At 40.3% G+C, this 19,738-nt stretch overlaps 1 protein-coding gene across 1 annotated transcript; it reads right to left on the bottom strand.

Annotated features, from left to right (window-relative positions):
- Positions 1-945: 945 nt before the first annotated feature.
- SOD3 (superoxide dismutase 3) lies at positions 946-2,049 on the bottom strand. The gene has a single exon (XM_042470643.1). The coding sequence runs from the start codon at positions 2,047-2,049 to the stop codon at positions 1,315-1,317; it is 735 nt and encodes a 244-aa protein (XP_042326577.1). The 3' UTR covers positions 946-1,314.
- Positions 2,050-19,738: the final 17,689 nt, after the last annotated feature.

A 19,738-nucleotide genomic window follows, 5' to 3' on the forward strand; every position in this document is an offset into this window, starting at 1 on the left:
AATTATGACTCCGATAAGTGTGCAGTCTCTGGAATACTTTCTGACCCAGGTAAATAAAACAATGGAAATGCTTATGAGCTAGGAGTTTCTATGGATGTTTGTTAACACTTATTGAAAAGGCACCCTGTTTTTCATACTTTCTCCCCATGCTTATTGGATACATAACTATTGGATACATAACTATGAACATATAGATTTTCTGGATTGTGGTCACAGTGGGCAGCAGTTGGGTTTTCATTCAGAGGCTTTCCAAGCATCATCACAAATTACGGTGCAAAGTTTAAAACTGTTGCAAAACTATTCCAGTTTGTCTGGATTGTCACCGGAGTCAGATTTTACCCTCCGGTGCTTTGCCATTCACTTGAATGAAGATAGGCGTCAGTTTACAAAATGATAACTTTTCAGAAGCTTCCCCCCCAAAACTATAAAAGCAGAACAAAGTTAAACTTACAAGTACGTTTTGTTCTGAGTTACATTGCTTGAATGTGTGCAGATGAACATTTTTCACTCTTGAAAACATATAGAAAGAGTCCAAGCCCCTAAACTTATCTATATTGTGCAAGCAACATTACACAATTTGTGCACAGATGTTCATCAAATCACAGGCTTTTCCAAATATTTCCTGACTGACTAAGAAAATTCAGGCGTGTTCTCGGAAAGTCTAGTTTCAAATGTAAACAGTGTGACAGAGCTACAGGATTGAAGATAACTCAAGCCGGTTAAGAGGCTTAAAAGAGTTAGGAAGCAAAAACCTGCAAATATAAGCAGAATAAAATAATGGATCTGAAGTTTTAAAATAGAAATAATGTACAAACTCCTACCTGAGCTCTGGGGGAAAAGCTGTTATCACTGTCTGCCAGCCTATCCTCAAACAGTGGAAAGGTTGCGGGGAGAAATGTATTTCTTTATGCATTTCAGGTATATAGGAAAACAGAGCACATCATCTTAGTTGAAGACGTTTATTTTTACCTTTTGTTCCTACAGCTTTCTTGTTTGTGAGATTCTTTTAACAGATAGGTCACACAATAAACAGGGATTGCTCAAGATTTCAGTGGCAAAGCATATAGCCTTTCTTACTATAGCAAGACTAAATTTTGAAGCTGGGTGGGGGTGGAGAGCTTGAATATAAACTTTGAAAGAATATACTGCTACTTTCTTCTTATTATTATTATTAATCTACTTACAGAATGGAGGACTATGAGAGAGCAATAGGCATATCTTAACCTCAAGGAAAGCAGGAAACCTTTAGTTTAGCAACCCGCTTGGCAGATATGAAATCCATTGTGAAGTGCTGCTTCCTTCTTTGGTCTTCACCTAAGCTGGGCTGTTTTGTGCACGTTTTGTGAGCCTTTTCTTCCTTTTCTGTATAATCTCAAAAAACCGCTTTTCCCATTGATTGTTGTTGCATGTTCCAATGACACAGCAAGCCAGGCGTTTGCCAGCATTCCCGTTCTCTAAACTGGCTTTGTTGTTTCCTTTCCCCAGATCATCTTCCTGCTCATGGATCACAATCGATCTTCCCACAATAGTGCGTGGGCCAAAGAGCGTGGCCATGAGGTTGGCCTTATATTTCATAATTTTGCCTTCCTTAGAGTAGAAGTTGCCAAAGTCCCCAGGATGGTGAGGGTGATTGACTTTAAGAGGATTGTAGTGTCCCCCAGCAGAGTTGCAACTGTCACTCAAGTCTCCATGCTGGTGGACATGAATTGCTCTGCCAGACAAGTTGGCACCTGTAGGAAACCCATCTAAATAGAAAATGGCCTCCAATCTTCCATAAGGGTAGGTCTGTCTGAACAGAACTTGCCCCGTCACTTGTGGCATGCTTGCATCTAGCTTGGTGCTGGGTTTCACTGTACAAGTGGCATAAGCACTCCGGTTTGCGGCAAGTAGCTCCTCATAGAGCTGCGGGTAGAGCAAACTCATCCAGAGGTCATTGACTTTTTTCTGAATGTCCTGAAGTTGGCTCTCTTCAGTAGGCTGGGCATCTTCTGTTTGGGCATCAGATTCACAAAGAATCGCGCCAGAAACGAGAAGCAGCAGCAGCAACATGGTGGAGAACCTGCAGAAGGCTGTGAAAAGATGCAGAGGTGAGTGTGTCATCTATATATGCATAAATAAAACAGTCAAAGCAAAAGCACTTACTACAAAATCTTTATCGTTAGTTTTAGCTACATTCACATCCCACCTTTCCTCACATGGGCTCAAAGTGTGGCATACACAGTTCTCCTCTTCCCTGGTCAGTCCTGCGAGGTGGATCAGACTGAGGAAGAGCAATGGAGGCAGTGAGTTTTGTTGTTATACTACTGTAGCATTTCTGTTGTTGAGTATCAAACACATTAGCTTGATAACCCTTACCAGAACACTGGGAAATTTGTGAGTGTTGTTGTTATTCCATTAGTTTCAGATGGAATGAAGGGGCACAATATTTGCTTACAAGCACCTACGGAATCAATATCTGAAGTAGGATTTATTGGGGAACAGGGTCTGGTTGATAACTGTGCTTTAGAGTCAAGTCAGACAGGTAGGAGCTCCCTACATTTTCATTTTAATGTGAAAGTAGCAAAGGGTCTCCAGAATTGATTGGAGCAGTAGTGCAGGATTGGGGGAAAGTTGCTCTGAAATCTAGGCATTGTAGTTGTAGTACCCCTGCCCCTCAAAAAACGACTAAAAAAACAACCTTTACACAAGCTTTGGACTGTTTCCTCCTTTTTCTCTCCACATTTTACCAATGTAAATCCTCCCACCCCATTGCAGAAGTCATATAGGCTCCCTGTCTTGTTCCCTGAACAACTTCCTTGGATGTTTGGAAGTGAAAACAAAATCAGCCTCCAATCCATTCACTGTCACTGTCTTGCAACTTGTTTGATTTAGCCAGCAAATGTGTCAGGGAGTCAGTCACACACCGATTCACTTCTAAAATCCCTTAACGTTGAAACAGAACTGGCAGCATCCTATGGTTAAAACAACAACAAAACCCCTCACAAACTCTTGACTATGGCTTAAGCTGGAGAAATGTGACAGTATACTCTTCCCTGTGTAGTTCCCCAGAATTGGCATCTTTGCCCCCATAAATTTGGGGGCAGGGAATGTCTGTATCTGACGGCAGCCAGGCAGACCATCTAAGCATAGTAGAAACAGTTGGAATACATTTGCTCAGGGCATGCTGTGATTTCAGTCCATGTCTACCACACTCAAATGCACGCCTCTTTTCACATTTGGTTGGTTCTAAAAGCTATTGCAGTCTTCCTACCTTGAGCACAGGATTCCTCCAGCAAAGATTTTGTTTTCTTGAAACACTTCTGTTGGTTGCAATCTCTTCAGGCAAGCAATGGCAAGCAGTCAAGTCCAGATTCCAGACCTCTTTGGAGCTGATGCCTATGAGCTCTCCCTGTTTATGTAAAAGTTAGGTAATACAGTTCTAGCTCATGGGAGTGGTTTGCAGTAGAAATGTTGGTGAGGAAAGTGTTAACTGGACTTTTAAAACAAAATTGGAAGCACAGCCTGACATGTTTCCCAGGAAAACAAAATGAAGGGTTTTAAACTAATCTTATTTCACGTGTTCTTAGCAGATGACTTCAGGATGCAGTGAGAGGGGAAAATATTTATTTAAGGTTACACTGCTGACTTTGTTCAGTCGGGGTTTTTCCCCTGCTAATTTGTCAATGGGTTCATAAAAAAAATGACCAATTAAGTAGCGATGCTGTTCTTGTTCTTAAGGCTTATGGAAGCTGTTTATGAGACCTGTCTTTGCGATCAATGTGTGATTTGCAGACACAAATGTTATAATTGTAAAAATCCCAAAGTAGTAGGTAGGTTTTGAAAACCTGATGCAATAAATACTGTTATGTTCGCTTTCATAAAATGAAAAAAAAAGAAAGTTTTGTTGTACAGTGGTGCCTTGGTACCTGCTGGGGTTTGGTTCCAGGATTTCCCGTGGATATCAAAATCTGTGTTAAGTCTCATTAAATTTCAAGCTATGGATGCTTGAATCCATGGATAAAAAAATACGTGTATGTGGAGGGCTGACTGTACATTGGGGTGGTTTGTCAGGAAACAAAACAAAAACCCTCTGCTTTTGTTTGTCATGGGTTGTTTCATTATCTGGATAACTGACATGTATCCAGATTATGGGCATTTAGAGAGCTGAAGCTCATCTCAACACACTATATGAAGATTTTTTTAGACTGGAATATTAGTCTACATTAGAGTATGCTGGAGACTTTAATACAAGCTAAATCTCCCTTATCCAAAATTCTTGGGACCAGAAGTGTTCTGGATTTTGGATTTACAGTATTTATTTTGGTTTTTGGAAAATTGGCGTATACATAATACACAATCTTGGAGACGGGATCCAAGTCTAAATATTAAATTCATTTATGTTTTGTACATACCTTTTAAACATAGCCTGAAGGTAATTCCATACATAACATTTTTAATAATTTTGTACATGAAACAAAGTTTGTGTACAATGAACAGAAAACAAAGGTGACACTATCTCAGCTACTCAAGGAAAAAAGTTTTGGTTTCTGACTATTTCAGAATTTGGATTTCCAGATAAGGAAGACTCAAGCTGTAAAGTCTCTTGCAGTTATTGCCTTGTCTGCCTGCCTCTCACAAAACAGGGGTAGTCATAACATAGGGAGACCAGATAACTGCAAAGGAGGACAGGTCACCGTAAAATATAAGACATTCAAGAAAAATGCAGGACATTACCGAATACAAGCTTAAAAAAAAACCCTGACTTGAATATACATTAATGCTTTATAGCCATGCTCAGACATTTTGCAACTGCTCCTGGACAGAAGGGTGAAATGTAGGGCATGTCCTGGAAAAGGAGGACACCTGGTCACCCTGTCATCATAGTCCCTGCAGCCATCGGTTGGGTTCTCTTTTGAACAGTAACTGTTTAACCTTGGTAAAGGTGCTCTGATCTTAAGAGTCTATACCTGGTTTTGGATGTAACAGATTAGTTACAAAGGTGAACAGGCCTAGAGGTGAATGACGATCAAGAAAAGGAAAAGCCAAGAAAGTACTAGTTAAAGAGAAAAGATGGGGGTAGAGATGAGGCTAGAAAAGTAACCATGAAGAGCATGTGAAAGTGTTAGGGGGGAGAGGCGACTGGCAGATCATGGTTAAGTGGAGCTGAAGTTCCTATATTAACATATCTAGACATATCTTTGGTTGAAGGGGGGAAAGGTTCCTTATATACAGAAAAGGAGGGATCATCCATTCGTACTCAAATATCTGTTACCAAGTGGCAGGTCAGGCAGACAGAACTACCATTATTTTTCAACGCACATTCTGCTCAATAAACAGTTATTTTTCTTCCTAGGGTTCCACTCAATTCTTTCCTCCATCCCAGGGTAAGAGTATCATTCTCATTGAGTGGCCAACTCACTTTCCCACTCCTATTTATTTATTTAAAACATTTTTACCCTTCATCTAGTAGATCCCAGGAATGACAAATAGCCATCACGCTACAGGTGACATGACATCACTTCCTGTTTCGTTTTCTGACCGTTTATAGCTGTTGGAGGGTCTCTTGGGGACAGAATCAAACCAACCCATGAGGTTTTGTGCCCTTGGGGACATTTCAAGCTGATAAATTGCCACCTGATTTTTTTTTTATTATTCCTGTGTGTTTTGAGTGTATCTTGGGTAGCATTGGTGGTCAAAAAGAAGTTGAGTGCCACAGATGACCTAGCTACAGGCCACATTTCCCCCACCATTAACTTAGGCTCTTTCAGGTCTTTAGCTGTCAGAAGCACAATTAGATTTTCCATGGATTAGCAGTGGAGGTTTTCTGACACTATACTATTCTTCTCTTGTTGTTGTTGTGTACCTTCAAGTTGTTTCCGACTTATGGCAGCCCTCAGGCAAGCCTATGGCAGGGTTTTTTTGGCAAGATTTATTCAGAGGAGCTTTGCCATTGCCTTCCCTTGAGGCTCAGTGAGTTGACTTGCCCAAGGACACCCAGTGGGTTTCCATGGCTAAGTATGGATTCAAACCCTGGTTTCCAGAGTCGTAGCCCAACACTCAAAGCACTATGTCAGGGGAACAATATCCCCATTGGAGCATGAGAAGGCCCTGTCCAAGTGGATTGCTCCATCTTATCCCTGTTTCATCTGGAGCAATGCTTACTGTTATCAATAGGATGCCCTTCTAAAGTGTGCACAGGATTGCAACAGTCTTAGGCCTCATCCCATATACAGTCGTCCCTACATATCTATGGATTATTTATCCACGGATTAAAGCATCCATGGATTGAAAATATTTTGAAAATGTATAAATTCCACAAAGCAAACTTTGATTCTTCCATTTTATATATGGGAAACCATTTTGCTATGCCATTGTATTCAGTGGGACTTGAGCATCCATGGGTTTTGGTATCCATGGGGAGTCTTGGAACCAAACCCCAGCAGATACTGAGGCCTACTGTATATGAATAGCTATCCTCACTAACTAGCTAGAGTTTAGAAAACTGACTTTTTGGGCTACTGCTCCCAAACCTCCCCAGACAACAATGGGCATTTTGGGAGCTGCAGTTCAAATTGTGGCTCAGCAACGCAAACCCATTAAAGCATTTTATTATATTTTATTTTTAGATCAGAAGGATAACTGAAAGGTGTTTACGGGAAATAACAGAGTTTTATTCATCAATGCATAGTGTTTTATTCATTAATGCGTAGGAAAAGTAGACAGGAATAAATTTTCCTTCCTTTCCTATAATTTCAAAACGGGAGGAAATCAAACAGCAAGGATTGGAAGTATATTCAGAGGAGACAAAAGAAAACACATCTTTATCTAGTTAATGTACAAAATCATCTGCTACAAGATGTAAGGATGGCTACTAGATTAGATGCCTTTAGAGGATTAGATAATTCATTGAATATGGCTCTATAAATGGCTTTTAGGCATGACGAGTGGGACATGGAACAAAATGTTGCAGCATGGGGTGTTTCTTTCTGTCCACAATATTCCATTCCTCTTCCCAAACCAGTATTTTTTTCAAGTCAATTCATGACTTCTAAGCTTGCTCAGTTTCCACTCTACTATTTTTAAGTCTCCTCCACCCTTGCAATTTTTTTCCCTAAAGATTTTCTTTTTGTATTTGCAAAAAAAAAACCCACTGAAGAATGGGGGTGTCTTTCAAGTCTGCTAGTCCATCATCACCAAAATGGCAATGTCATTTTTCTATATAGCTGGAAATAGAGGGAACGATAGACAAATATACAACCTCCCATTTCTGCAAACAAAAGAATACTGTTGGCTTGGGAACAATCTTGAGGAATCCTGTGGCCTTCATAACCTGAGCCCAGTCATACAGTTCTAGTGCTATTATTCCACTTCAACTGCCATGGTTCTCTTCTAGGGAATTCTGGGAGTTGCAGTGTAGGGAGAAGTGCTTAGAACTCTCAGCTAAAACACTCCAGTAACTCATCAAACTACAAATCTTAGGATCAGTTTAATGAAATCACAGCAGTTAAAGTGAAATATTAGTACTATAACTGTATAGTGTGAATGAGACCCTTATCATGAGCTTCCCAGAAGAATCTGATTGGTCATTAACAGGAAACGGGATACTGGGAGAGGCGAGACATATAAATACAAATTATTATTATTATTATTATTATTATTATTATTATTGGACTATATGGATTTTTTAAATTCACTTTAAAAATAATTTGACATACACTCTACATTCATACTTTCAACATATTTGTACAAAACAGAAAGACATGAATTACTAGCATTAACTAAAACCACAAAACAACCCATTCACTACTTATTAAGGACTCCTTTACATCATTTATCCTTCTCCTCCTGTGTATCTTATTTCTTTATCCATTTTTGTATTTACCATTCACAATTTTTTGTTAGCTCTTCCGCTCTATTTTTCTTTACGTCCTTAATGATTACTTTCACATTCCTGTCTTTCTTCTTTAACATGTCAAGTGAAGGATATTTTCAATTGATATCCTCTTATTTTTTTTATGAATTTAACTCTAAACCAAGATTTCATTCCACATTTTTCTTTTCTGATTAAAATTTGTTAAATGAATTCAGAAGAAAAGTATTCAAACACATATGGACTATACGGATTTTTGATATAATCCTTGTGTTTGTAATTATTATTCTTTTCACTGTAGCGTGTCCTATTTCCCTCTTCCTAAATAGGCTTTTACTGAACCCTTTTTTAAAAGACTGAAGCAGTTTGCTTGTGACAAAAACACACCCCAAACTGCAATATTGTTGAAATTTTTGTTGTTGTATTTTTACAGATATATCATTGGCTGGGGAAACAATAATGCACCTAACAATAGTAATCTTGGAGAATAATCAAGGCCTCCAAAGCACCCTGTGTAGGTCCTACATGCCAGTCAATTGCAAAATTCATCCTTCATTCTCTTATTTGGTTTACACGCTACTCTCGTAGGTGAACTGGGGCACATCTACCAGATATGAAAGTAACTTTCATCAACCAAACTCATCAAACAGCTTTCCACATTATAAAGCTATGCTTAAACTTAGAAGCGCTCTCTGTCTCTCTCTCTCTCTCTCTTATGTCAAGCAAAAGGTGGATGGAGTGTTCTGGGGGCTTTTGTGGTAATAACCTAGTAGTTAGTGTGTTTGTAGCAATGTAAATATAAGATCCTTGTTCTTCAAAGTGTAGATTATAGTCCACTTCATCAGATGCATGAAGCATTCTCCTCAATTGGTAGAAGTGTGTGTTTGCCTGTCCACCCACCTATCCATCCGCACATGGGTTGAACTTGTAGAACCTACTTTGTTATTTTTACTTGAACACCTACCAACTGGAGTCAGTTGTTAAAATTAAGAATTAGGCTGCCATTTGTTTTCATGAGCAGAAGAGTCATCTCCACCCCACAGAAGGCCTTTTCTACTGTGGCACCCTGGTTTTGGAAAACACTCCTTTTGGAAGCTTGCTTGGTGCTGTTGGTTTTATTTTGGTCTCAACTTAAAACTTGTCTTTTAATTCAAGCTTTCAGGACCTAGTCTAGAAATTATGGTTGATTAGGTTGTGAAATTCTGTCTCAGTACACTACATTTTAAATCTTTTTAATTTTTAAAAACCATTTTACATTGTTTATATGGTTTTCATTGGTTATTTCCCCCTTCTTTTTTCTGTGTCCTAGATATCTTGATATAGAGAGGTAGAGAGATGTGCAGGCATCTATCAAACACGTTGTTGCTCCACACGACACTACTTTTTCTTTTCTCACCCTAGTTTAGGGTGGGAAGAGAACATTATTATTGCTGCTGTTAATAGCAACTCAAAGGCAGAAACCATTGCTGATCTAATATAAAACGGACTTCAAATTAGACCCTGGTGTATTACACATGCACATACACAACTACACAGAGACACATTATGTTCTACTCACTCTACAGTATTTTATGGACAGGCACACATATTACATAGACAAAGAGATAGAAAGGTGCATGCTTGTGCACATACACACTATTGGAAAAAAGCCAGCTGTAAACAGTGGGTCCAAAAGACTGGAATGCAAGAGCAACAGTCCGTAAATGATTAACTCATTGTTATCTCACACTCATCACATACTGCTTCCTTTGAAGTTTCCATCCCTTCAGTTCATACTTTTCCTCATTAGAAAGATGCTGGCATGCACTGTTCACAAAGTAATCTTTGTGATGCCTGCCATACCAATCAGTTTCCGTTAACTTCATTCGTCTTTCTTCCCTTTCATCTCCACCCAGCTGTGCCTGTGATGTTCTCTAATGTAAATTTAGGGAGCAATAGTAAGGATTACAAATCTCTGTAAAAAGTGAGTATCCATCAGCAATTATGCCAGACAAAAGTTGTAGTGGCCCATCCATTATATTGCCTACGGGAGAAAAAATATGGTGATTTTATTATTTTATTAACCTTTATTTATGAAGCGCTGTAAATTTACACAGCGCTGTACATACAATCTTTTAGTTAGACGATTCCGCCCTCGGGCTTACAATCTAAAAAGACAAGAACCAAGAAGGAAAGGGAGTGCTGGAGGGAAGGGTAAGAGGTCCAGCAGTTCTCTCTACCTCCAAGGCCTGGACCAAGGCAATGGACTGGAGGAGGGCGAGGCTTCATAATGGATGGTTAATCATTTTCCGGAAAATACATACTCTCAAGTAGAAATACATATACAGTACATAGCAATACAGTAATGGTTCAATAAACAGGCACCACAAGAACATCAAATAGTAAAGCGACAATTAGCAAGCCTGGGAAGGCTCTCTGACAGGATGGTTTCAACTCCGTTTTTGAAGCTGGATAAAGAATGATGGCTCTTGCTTGGGGAAAGAAGGTCAGGAGTGAGGGGCGCGAGTGAAACGGGGCGAATCCGGATGGGGCAGAGGAAATCCTGGGCTGAGACGCAGACCTTGACTACCAGAACGGAGGGCCCTAGTGGAAAGGTGTGAGGAGAAAGAAGTCGATAAGTAGGGAGGGGCCAGTCCATGGAGGGCTTAAAACGTGGACGCAGGAGCTATACGAAGCGGAAAGGGAGGGGGAGCCAGTGAAGGAGTGCCAACACAGGAGAGATGTGGTCAGACGGGTGGTGGAAGTGATAAGGCGCGCAGCTGAATGCTGAACAGAGATTAAAGGACGAGGTGAGAAAGAGGAACCAAGCCAGGAGGACATACAGAATCAAGTCGTGAGATCACTAGGCATGGACCAGAATCTTGGAAGTAGAGGCAGTGAGATGCCGGTTTTTGGCAATATTGTACAAAAAGAACTCAAGCCTTGGCTGTGGTCTGGATCTGAGGGATACACGACAGAGAAGAGTCAAAGATAAAGCCAAGACTGCGGGCTTGCTGGACTGTTTGAATGGAAATGTTTCTCCCAGAGACAGAAAAGGAGTGTGGAAGGTTGGGTCTAGGAGGAAAGACAAGGAGCTCCGTCTTGGACATGTTGAGCTTCAAAGCCGATGGCGCATCCACTGCGAGACGCTTTAAGGCAAGAGAGACTTGCGGTTCAAGCCTTGGAAAAGTCAGGGCGAAAAGAACAGCTGGGTCATCGGCAATAGATGGTAGGAAAAGCCAAAGAGCTGATGAGTTTTCCTAAGGACAGTGTGTAGAAGAAAAAACAGAAGGGGACCCAGAAAGAGCCCGGGGAACTCCAACAGATAGGGGGGACAGGAGATGAAGTCTGACCTCCTGCAACCACGGCAAAAGATCGCCAGACAAGTAAGATCTAAACCAGTCGAGAACAGAGTCGGAGAACCCAGGTCAGAGAGTATATCAACTAGAAGACAGTGATCAACGGTGTCAAAGGCTGCAGACAGACAAGAAGGATGAGAAACAGAGTAAAGGCCATTAGCCTTGGCCTGTAAAAGGTCATCGAGATCTTGGTGTCTCGTAGAATGCCTTGGGCGGAAGCCAGACTGAAAGGGATCGAGGAGGAATTGGCTTCAAGAAACTCAAGACAGCGCAATAGACAACCCGTTCCAAAACCTTAGAAAGAAGGGAAGAAGAGAAATCGGACGATAGCTAGACAAGGAGGAGGGGTCAAGAGAAGGTTTTTTCAGAATTGGGGAAATGAGAACTGTTTGAAGTCACGAGGGAAGGAGCCTGTAGAGAGAGAGAGTTTAAGATATGGAGAAGCGAGGGCAGAAAGGAGGGAGCTATAGAGATTAGAAGACGAGTAGGAATTTGATCAAGAGACAAGTTGCAGGTTTGGAAGAGTTCAGAAGTGTAGAGAGTTCATCCAAAGAGGCAGGAGGAACACAGAAATTGTAGGCGAGGGTGATAGAAGATTAAGAGCAGAAGAAAATGGGGGGGGGACTATCTCAGAGCTCACTATTTCCACCACATGCACTTGCTTCACCCAGCATCTTTTCTCCACTCCTTACTCTCTTTGCCAGGCAAAAGGGAAGCCAACACCATCATCATTTTCTTGCCCTCATTGTAACATACACCTTCTTGAGCTGCCAGAGGAAAAAGGAAATCTTTTCTACCAGTTTGCCACCTGTGGTAATTCCCAATTGGTTCCTCTCAAAGAGGGCCTCCTATCTGTTAGGTGCCGTAGTTGCCTTAGGCCTGTTACAGACTGCCAAAATAAAGCTGCTTTGGTTCTTTGGAGGTATGCTGTATAAAGATGGATGCATCCAAGAACCGGAAGCTGCACCAAAGCTGCCCTCCAGTGCTTAGGAAGGGAATGTGGCTTTGGCGCAACCTCCGGAGTCTTAGGACCCTGCATCATTTAGATAGCATACCTCCAAAGAGACCGAAGCAGCTTTATTTTGGCAGTCTGTAACAGAGCCATTCTCTGCCTTCTAGTACTGTCAGTCCACTTCAAAATGCAGGCAGTATCATAGTGGATAGATTGGCAAGTCTTTAAACTTCATATGCAGATGTACACAAGTGGTTGGATTTCAGTGGATTCCTAGGACTCATTTGACATATGGTCTGCTTCTACATCTAGGTTTTATATTTTTACATCTTTAGTTATTCTTTTTTTTCTTTTTGTATTATTGTATTTTAAATATTTTTTCACAGTGTGCACCTCCTGGGGAAACTGGCTATTGAGTGGTTGAAAAGTTAAATAAATAACTTGTCAACAAAGGTCCAGTTATTTGAAGCCATTAATGAGTGTACACAGACCAACCCAGATAACAGAGTGCATGCATTGATGTCTAACGAAATCTTGATAGTGAGTTCAGGTATACCGGAATACTTATTCACTAGGAATATCGTAAAGTAATTTATGCAGTGAGAAAGGTGCATTGTTCCTTGTCTGGAAAAGAAAACAAATTTTCATTACAAAGTGGCTTCCCACCTTTTTAAACAGTATTCACTCTAATGTGTTGATGTTGCAAGCATAATTTAAACCCTGGGAGACTAATGATGTTTAGCAGTATGTGTTAATTAATTTTTGTTGTCTTGGTTAACACAAGGTCCTAAATCCTATTTACAGTCTGAAACTTCAGAGGGTCCAGATTTCTCTAGCAACTCTAACAACTTTGGATTTCACATGGCTTTCACAGCGATTGGAAGGTTTATTTAAATTGCCCTGTTGGGAGAGCTTTCTTGAGATCTAAAGTGTGAATATTCTAAACCAAAGAAATTGCTCTTAGCTCATTTTAACTATTAAATAACAAAATCAACATTTGGAAAGGCATTTGGATATTATGGGCAGTGCAGTTACCACCTTGATATCATACTCCTGATGAGGAGTCTACCTCAGGCTGTGATAAATTTTTATATTGTACTAATTGTTTTTAGATGGGATATGGTTTTATATTGTGACTTTAAATAATTGTTATTAGTATTATTGTGTTTGTATAATTTGGTTGTAATCCCACCTCTCCGTCGGGAGAGGCGGGACAATATAAATAAAACCTATTATTATTATTATACTGACTCATCTGGCACAAAGGGTGAGACGTTACTCTTGGTTATACTGAAATGAATTCTGGATGCAAGGCTGTTTTTATAATATCACCCCATCTTTGGAATTTCTTGCCCAGCATAGCCAGAAATCTTGCTATCCAAGAAAGCGTATCCATTTTGGATTCTTTATGTCATTGCAACAAAGTCATTAGTGGACTGGAGTTGAGCTGATTTCTTGTCCTATTTAGTAAGTTATGAGTTGTTGTTTTTAGATTGTCTTGTTATTTTAGCGGGTATGTGTGCACATGCATGGTGCTTGGATGTTGAACATGTGGAAGAAAGGTGATATATTAATTCAGCAAGCAAGTAAGCGAGTATGGTAAAGTAGTTATGATGTTGAACTGGCAAGACCCAAGACCCAGCTGGTTTTGAAGATCTTGGAGTGAATATCTCTCCACCTAACCATCTGAGATGCTTGTTGTGAGGATAAAATGTGGAGAAGTGATCCCTAGAAGCCACTTGTTGGCTATGGAGGGAAAGCAGGATATACATTTAACAGATATATAAATAACAGCATAGAGTCTCCTTTCTAGCACCATGGAAAATAAATGGTCAAGCTCCGAAATACTTTACTTACATTACTTCATTAATCCTCTGAACTCATAATCCGATATACACTTACAAATAAGTCCGTCCCACTGAATATGAAGACAATTTCTTCTGAGTATGTTGAACTTCCTTGTGCACTGTCTTCAGTCTGAATAGATGCTTCAGTCTTTGTAGACTGAATAGACTTGATATCTCATAACCATGGTTAGGTGTGCAAATCCCCATTCCATTCCCACAGGCAAGAATTAATCATGTCAATAATTTAACCTGCTCCAAGAGTCAGTGAGCTTTAGGCACAATTTTTGAGCACTATGACTTCCTTGGTGAAAATTGTTTCCAGAAAAATACACATGGTTTTCCTATGCCAAAGAAGAAAAAGAAAAAGGGAAGTGGAGAGAAAAGAAGGAAAAGAAAAAAAGAAAAAAGTGTTTGGGGCTAGAAAACAGGAATTGCACAGGAATTGATTTTTTGCACAGAAAACATACTCCTTCTTTCAAACCTGTTTTCGTGCAGGAAAATCATGTGTATATTTTGCACAAATGAATTTTTCCTATATTTCACCGGATACATGACAATTCCTCTAGTGTGAATTTCCACACCATACTTTAAATGCAGGAACACAAAATATTTGTGTATATATTGATGAGGCAGAAGAGGTCAACAGAAAATCAACAGAAAACTGTGGTGAACTGATCAAGCCTGAAAGCACAGATGGGAATCATGCATCCTTCCAGATGTTGCGACTGTCAGCAACTTGGGTGTTACAGTCCAGCATCTGGAAGACCAAATGATTCCCACCCTTGGTTTAAAATACTTGCAGCTCTTATTCCAAAGAGCATCCCATCAGACAGAATAGTATTTGAAGGAGTTCAGTACCCTATTAGATCTGCCTGTGCATGCAGTTTTGTGAAATTGGGTTAATGCTATTGTTTCTACAAAAGCAGGATTGCTTTGCTTTTCTTTTTTTTAAGAAGGTTATTTGCAGTTCAAGTGAATCAGGATAAAGTGAGCTGTTCTGGGAAGTGTGCAGGAAAAAAATGTGGACATCTGCTGCTTGGGACTGTGAGAAGGAAGCCTGCAAGGGGAGGGCAGACGTTAGCTTAATATCACAGGAGGGGATGTTCTAATGATTCTACAGAAGTTAAGACCTCCAGCTTAGAGTGCAACCTAAAAATAGCAGTGGAGAATAAAAATACTATCTTTTGAAGCTATTCTCTTAGCTGCTAACACAATGATGTTCTATCTCCAGTGCACAGAATTCCCTCCCATGAGCTGTCATCTGTTTGTCACTCACTGGTCTGATACCCAAAAGCTTCCTGATTTTATTAAAACTGAGGATTATAAGGTTATAAAGTGCTCTGTAGACACCAGATATGGATTCGATGTTTTTATTAGAGGATTATCTCCCCCTCCGCTTTTCCTAATATTCTTTTGTGTCAACAGTAACAAGTCTGAATTATTCCTGCCACAAGTTTTACTTCCACTAGTTACATGGTACTAAGGAAGAATAAACCTGCCTTTTAAAAGACAGCGCTCACTATCTGTGATGCCTAATGGAGAGCCATGCTTTTAACATGTATAAATTTGTATTCTTGCTAATTTCTATATACAAACCTGGATGGCATGGTAGAACAAGAGCAGGTCAGAGCTATAGCACTGTGCAGAGTACTCCGAGTGACCATCTGTCTCCATGTTATAAGGGCACAGTAAGCTGGGGCTGCTTGTGTCTCACCACTGACCAGAGATGGTCAGCTTGGGTTCCTACATCTCAGGGCAGGGATGGGTCTCAGGGCCTGGTCCCTCTTCTCTATGAACAAAAGTGCTGCCTTGAAAAAAGGGTTTAAGTTAAGATGTGGGGGGTAGAGCTCTACTGTGTTTTAACAATATTTTTTGATTTTTTTCTCTTTTCTTTTGTTTTCTTCTCTCTTTTATTTGCTGTATGTGTTTTCTGAACTATTATCATTTTCAATTTGATTGTTAGTGGTAAAAATCAATAAATTAATCACAAAACAGGGCCTTTTCAGTGGCTGCCCTTAGGTTCTGGAACTCCTTCCCTGGGAGACCAGAATGGATCTCTTTGCTATCTCTGTAGACAAGCAAAGCTGCTTTCTTTACAATTCCTGTTCGAGGACAGAAGTGCTACAACAGCATGTGGAGGCACAGAAAAAGCCTCTGCTCTCCCACACCATTTTGGCTTTCTTTTCTCATGCAGTAAGGGTCTTTGAGGGAAGAGCTTTTCCTTAGCTTTTATGTCAGCAAGCTTGTGTAAAACTGCTGGGTAGGGAGTGGTTAATCTCTCCCTATACCATTGATCCTGTGTCAGGTATCTTCAGTAGATTGGAGGCTATTTTGGAGTAATGTAGATTGAATCCAACTACAGAAATAATCTAGTTTGAAACCACTTTGACTGCCATGGTTCAGTGCTATGGAAGTCTGAGAACTGTAGTTTTGCGAGACGTTTAGCCTTCTTTGTCAGCGACAGTGTGGATGCAGCCTGAGAGAAAAGGAAGCTGAAGCCTTCCCCATCCCTGCTGCAATCCTGATTAGGATCACTGCTATGGGGTAGCTGGAATAAGGTGGATGATTTAGACTTTTCTCTCCCTGGTACTGTTTTGCACCCTAGCTTTAGCATGGCGAAAGCTGCCATCCTAGTTGTTTGGAGGTAGGGGTGTGGGAGATGACCCCTTTGAGATTGTTGTTTCCACACTGCTATTAGCAGTATCTAATTGGCTGGGGTGGATCAATTGTGACAAAGAGGAATAGGGGTCCAGATAAGTGACAGTGGATCACATATGAAGCCTGAAGACTATAGGTTGTGCATCTCTAGACTAAGCATCAGTGCCTTGCCACATGTTACAGAGGTTTCCTGCCTTTTAATTTTTGTTTTGCTTTTCCAATAAATGTCATGTTGGATGGAAAAGAGCACAGCTTTTGATAATGAACTCATGTTTTAATCTGCACACAAAATACCCAGAAAGATAAAGAAATGATGGTAGCAGACGGAGTGCCTTCTGGAGAAAGATGTATGGTAGAAGGGATGAATTGGAGTCTGCATAAATCTAAGGGCAATCTTTTGATAGCTGCAGCCTTGACACTTTCTTTCCTTTTGAATTGCCATGGATGGGAATATGAGTCTGGAATTAGTATAAAATTTGCACTGTGTCGAAAATAGATCATCCTATTACTAGGCACTATTGAAAACATGCCGACTGGAACAAAATAAGAATTCGCATTAGGCGTGATCTATCCTTCAGGTGCTCTCATTACATATTCTCTTATTATCAGCATATAATATCTTCCAGACAAGCTAAACAATGTGTGTAATGTGTTCTGAATGTTTATCATTTGGCATGTCATCCACATATTTTGAAAGCTACTATTAGTGATTTCAGTGGAAGCATTTTATAGTTTTTTTTAAACTAGAAGAGGCCATTATGAAGACCTAGCATAACCCACTGCATTACAAAACCCACTGATTCCTATCCAACAATTCTTCTAGTGAATCGAAAACTGTTGCTGAAGTAATAATGCATTCTTTTATATAGATTTGAGTTGAAATGCTCAGGCAATAGAAATCCATCTTGTTCTTCTTGTACAGCTTGCACCTCATTTCTGACTTGCATTAGTATGAAGAACTGCCATGATGGATTGGACCAAGGTCGATCAAACCCAGATTTCTGTTTCTGTCAGCAATCCGACAAATGCCTCCAGAACTCCCTGTCTAGATATGAAGTGATAGCCATCTTCTGTAGTTTGTCTCTGCCCATTATCAGCTACTGAGGACTCATAGCCTAAGCATACTTGTCGTTATATACCCTTACACTGGAATACCTCATCCTTGGGAATAAGCCAACTTGAATTCAGTGGGGCTTACTTCCTTGCTGAAGTGTATAGGAAGGTACCATTACTTTAATGTTGAAGTTTCACTTAGCAGTTAACAAATGATTCACTTAGTGGTCCTAAGTCATAGCACAGATAAATCTATCCCATATAGATTCTGAATTTTGTTTAATGCTTTTCAAAAGACATTGCATCAGTGGTCCTCATCACAACTTTTGGTAATGGATTCCATAAGAACATTTCAAATTCCAGCAACTGAATGCTGACAAATAGCCCAAATCTACACTTTTGTGCTATGGGTAAAGTGAGAACTCAGGAACACAAAAGACATACAAAGGGAGTGGAAGTTGTAACCAGTCCACCTGACACCTTCACCATAAAACTCAACACAAAATGTCTCCAACTTTTAAGTATTCCATGCATGCATATTGATATAATTATTCGGCATCATCATGTCTGGAAAGCTCTTATTATGACTCTTCTTTCCTCCTCTAGTGCTCTTTCTCTTTCCTTCTACTCTTTCTTCCCATCCATGTCATTTCTTGGTCTTTCTTTTCCTCTTCCCTATATTCCTCAGCCTTTCACTTTGCTCACTCTCTTCCTCTCACAGAATTCAGGGGCCCATTGTAACAGAGACAAGCACTAAAAGCCTTCTGGAGAAATGAAAATGCTAGTTCTGGCTACAACTTCCCATTCCACATCTAGTGCCTGAAAACAGTACTACAGGCTACAGAGAGATTTTAGTTAATTAAAATTATTTTTTTAAAAAAACCTGAATAATCCTCACATGCACACACCTAGAGTCCTTTTTGTATCCATCTTGAATTTCAGGTGGCTAGGTTTCACGCTCCTGGAGGTATGGGAGGAACACACACATTCTCTATTTTGTTTTTGTTATAATTGATTTGGAAGAGACTGCAAGGGCCATTTAATCTAGCCCCCGTGCCAGGCAATGGACCACTGAAACACTCCCAAAGGATGGTCATCCAACTTCTGTTTAAAGTCCTCCAAAGGAAGTAAATCCACCACCTGCCAAGGCAGTCTATCCCACTGTTGAACAGGTCCTACAGTCAAGAAGCTCTTCCAAATGTTGAGGAGGAATCACACACACACACAATTTGAATCTACTGGTTTATGTTCTCACTGGAGGAGCAGAGAATGACCTTACTCTGATCTTCTCAGTTCATCTGAAAGTTCTTTACACATTCACCCTGGTTTTATTAGATACCTCCCACTTTTCTTTCTCACTGGAAGTGTTTGCAATTCTAGTGTCTTCAATGGGGCAAAGCATATGGGGCTAAAGGAGAGGTCAGAGGCCACTCCTGCCTCGATCGCCCTGGGACCGCAGCAACCAGACACTGTGGTCCTGAGGGTGTCTGCTGCTGCAGTCCCAAACAGGCAGCAAAAAGGAACAGCAAGAAACCACTCCTTTTGCGGCTGGTTTTGGACTGTGTTCGACAGCCTCAGTGTGGCCTCAGCACGGCCTCTGAGCAATCTGGGTACATGCATCATGTGCATGCCCTGTCTCTGGATTGGCCCAATGGTGGCCCTTTTGGGCTGCCTGTTTCAGGACAATATCTCACTTTTAAGTAACTCCCATACACCATGAATTCCCTCCTCTTTGAGCATTTCTCACCATGAAATACCAATCAGTTTTTTCTCTAACCTTACAGCAATCACTTTTCTTAAAGTACAGAGTACATATCTAACTTTTGGCTTCTCCTTTCCTCTATTGTTGTTGATGATGGTGATGATGATGAGAATTGGTTTGAACTTATGTATCATATATGGTTGCCATATCACCTCAATAGCCAGGTTTTACCCAGATTCTAGGCATGCCACACACGGCTGTTTGGATCTTAATTTCCTCTGGAGTCCACAATTCCATATTTATTTTTATTTTTTGGCAAAAGCAAGTGTCTAGTTCTTG

Source organism: Sceloporus undulatus, chromosome 5 (genome assembly GCF_019175285.1).
Source record: "Sceloporus undulatus isolate JIND9_A2432 ecotype Alabama chromosome 5, SceUnd_v1.1, whole genome shotgun sequence".
In the NCBI taxonomy this organism is placed as follows: Eukaryota; Metazoa; Chordata; class Lepidosauria; order Squamata; family Phrynosomatidae; genus Sceloporus; species Sceloporus undulatus.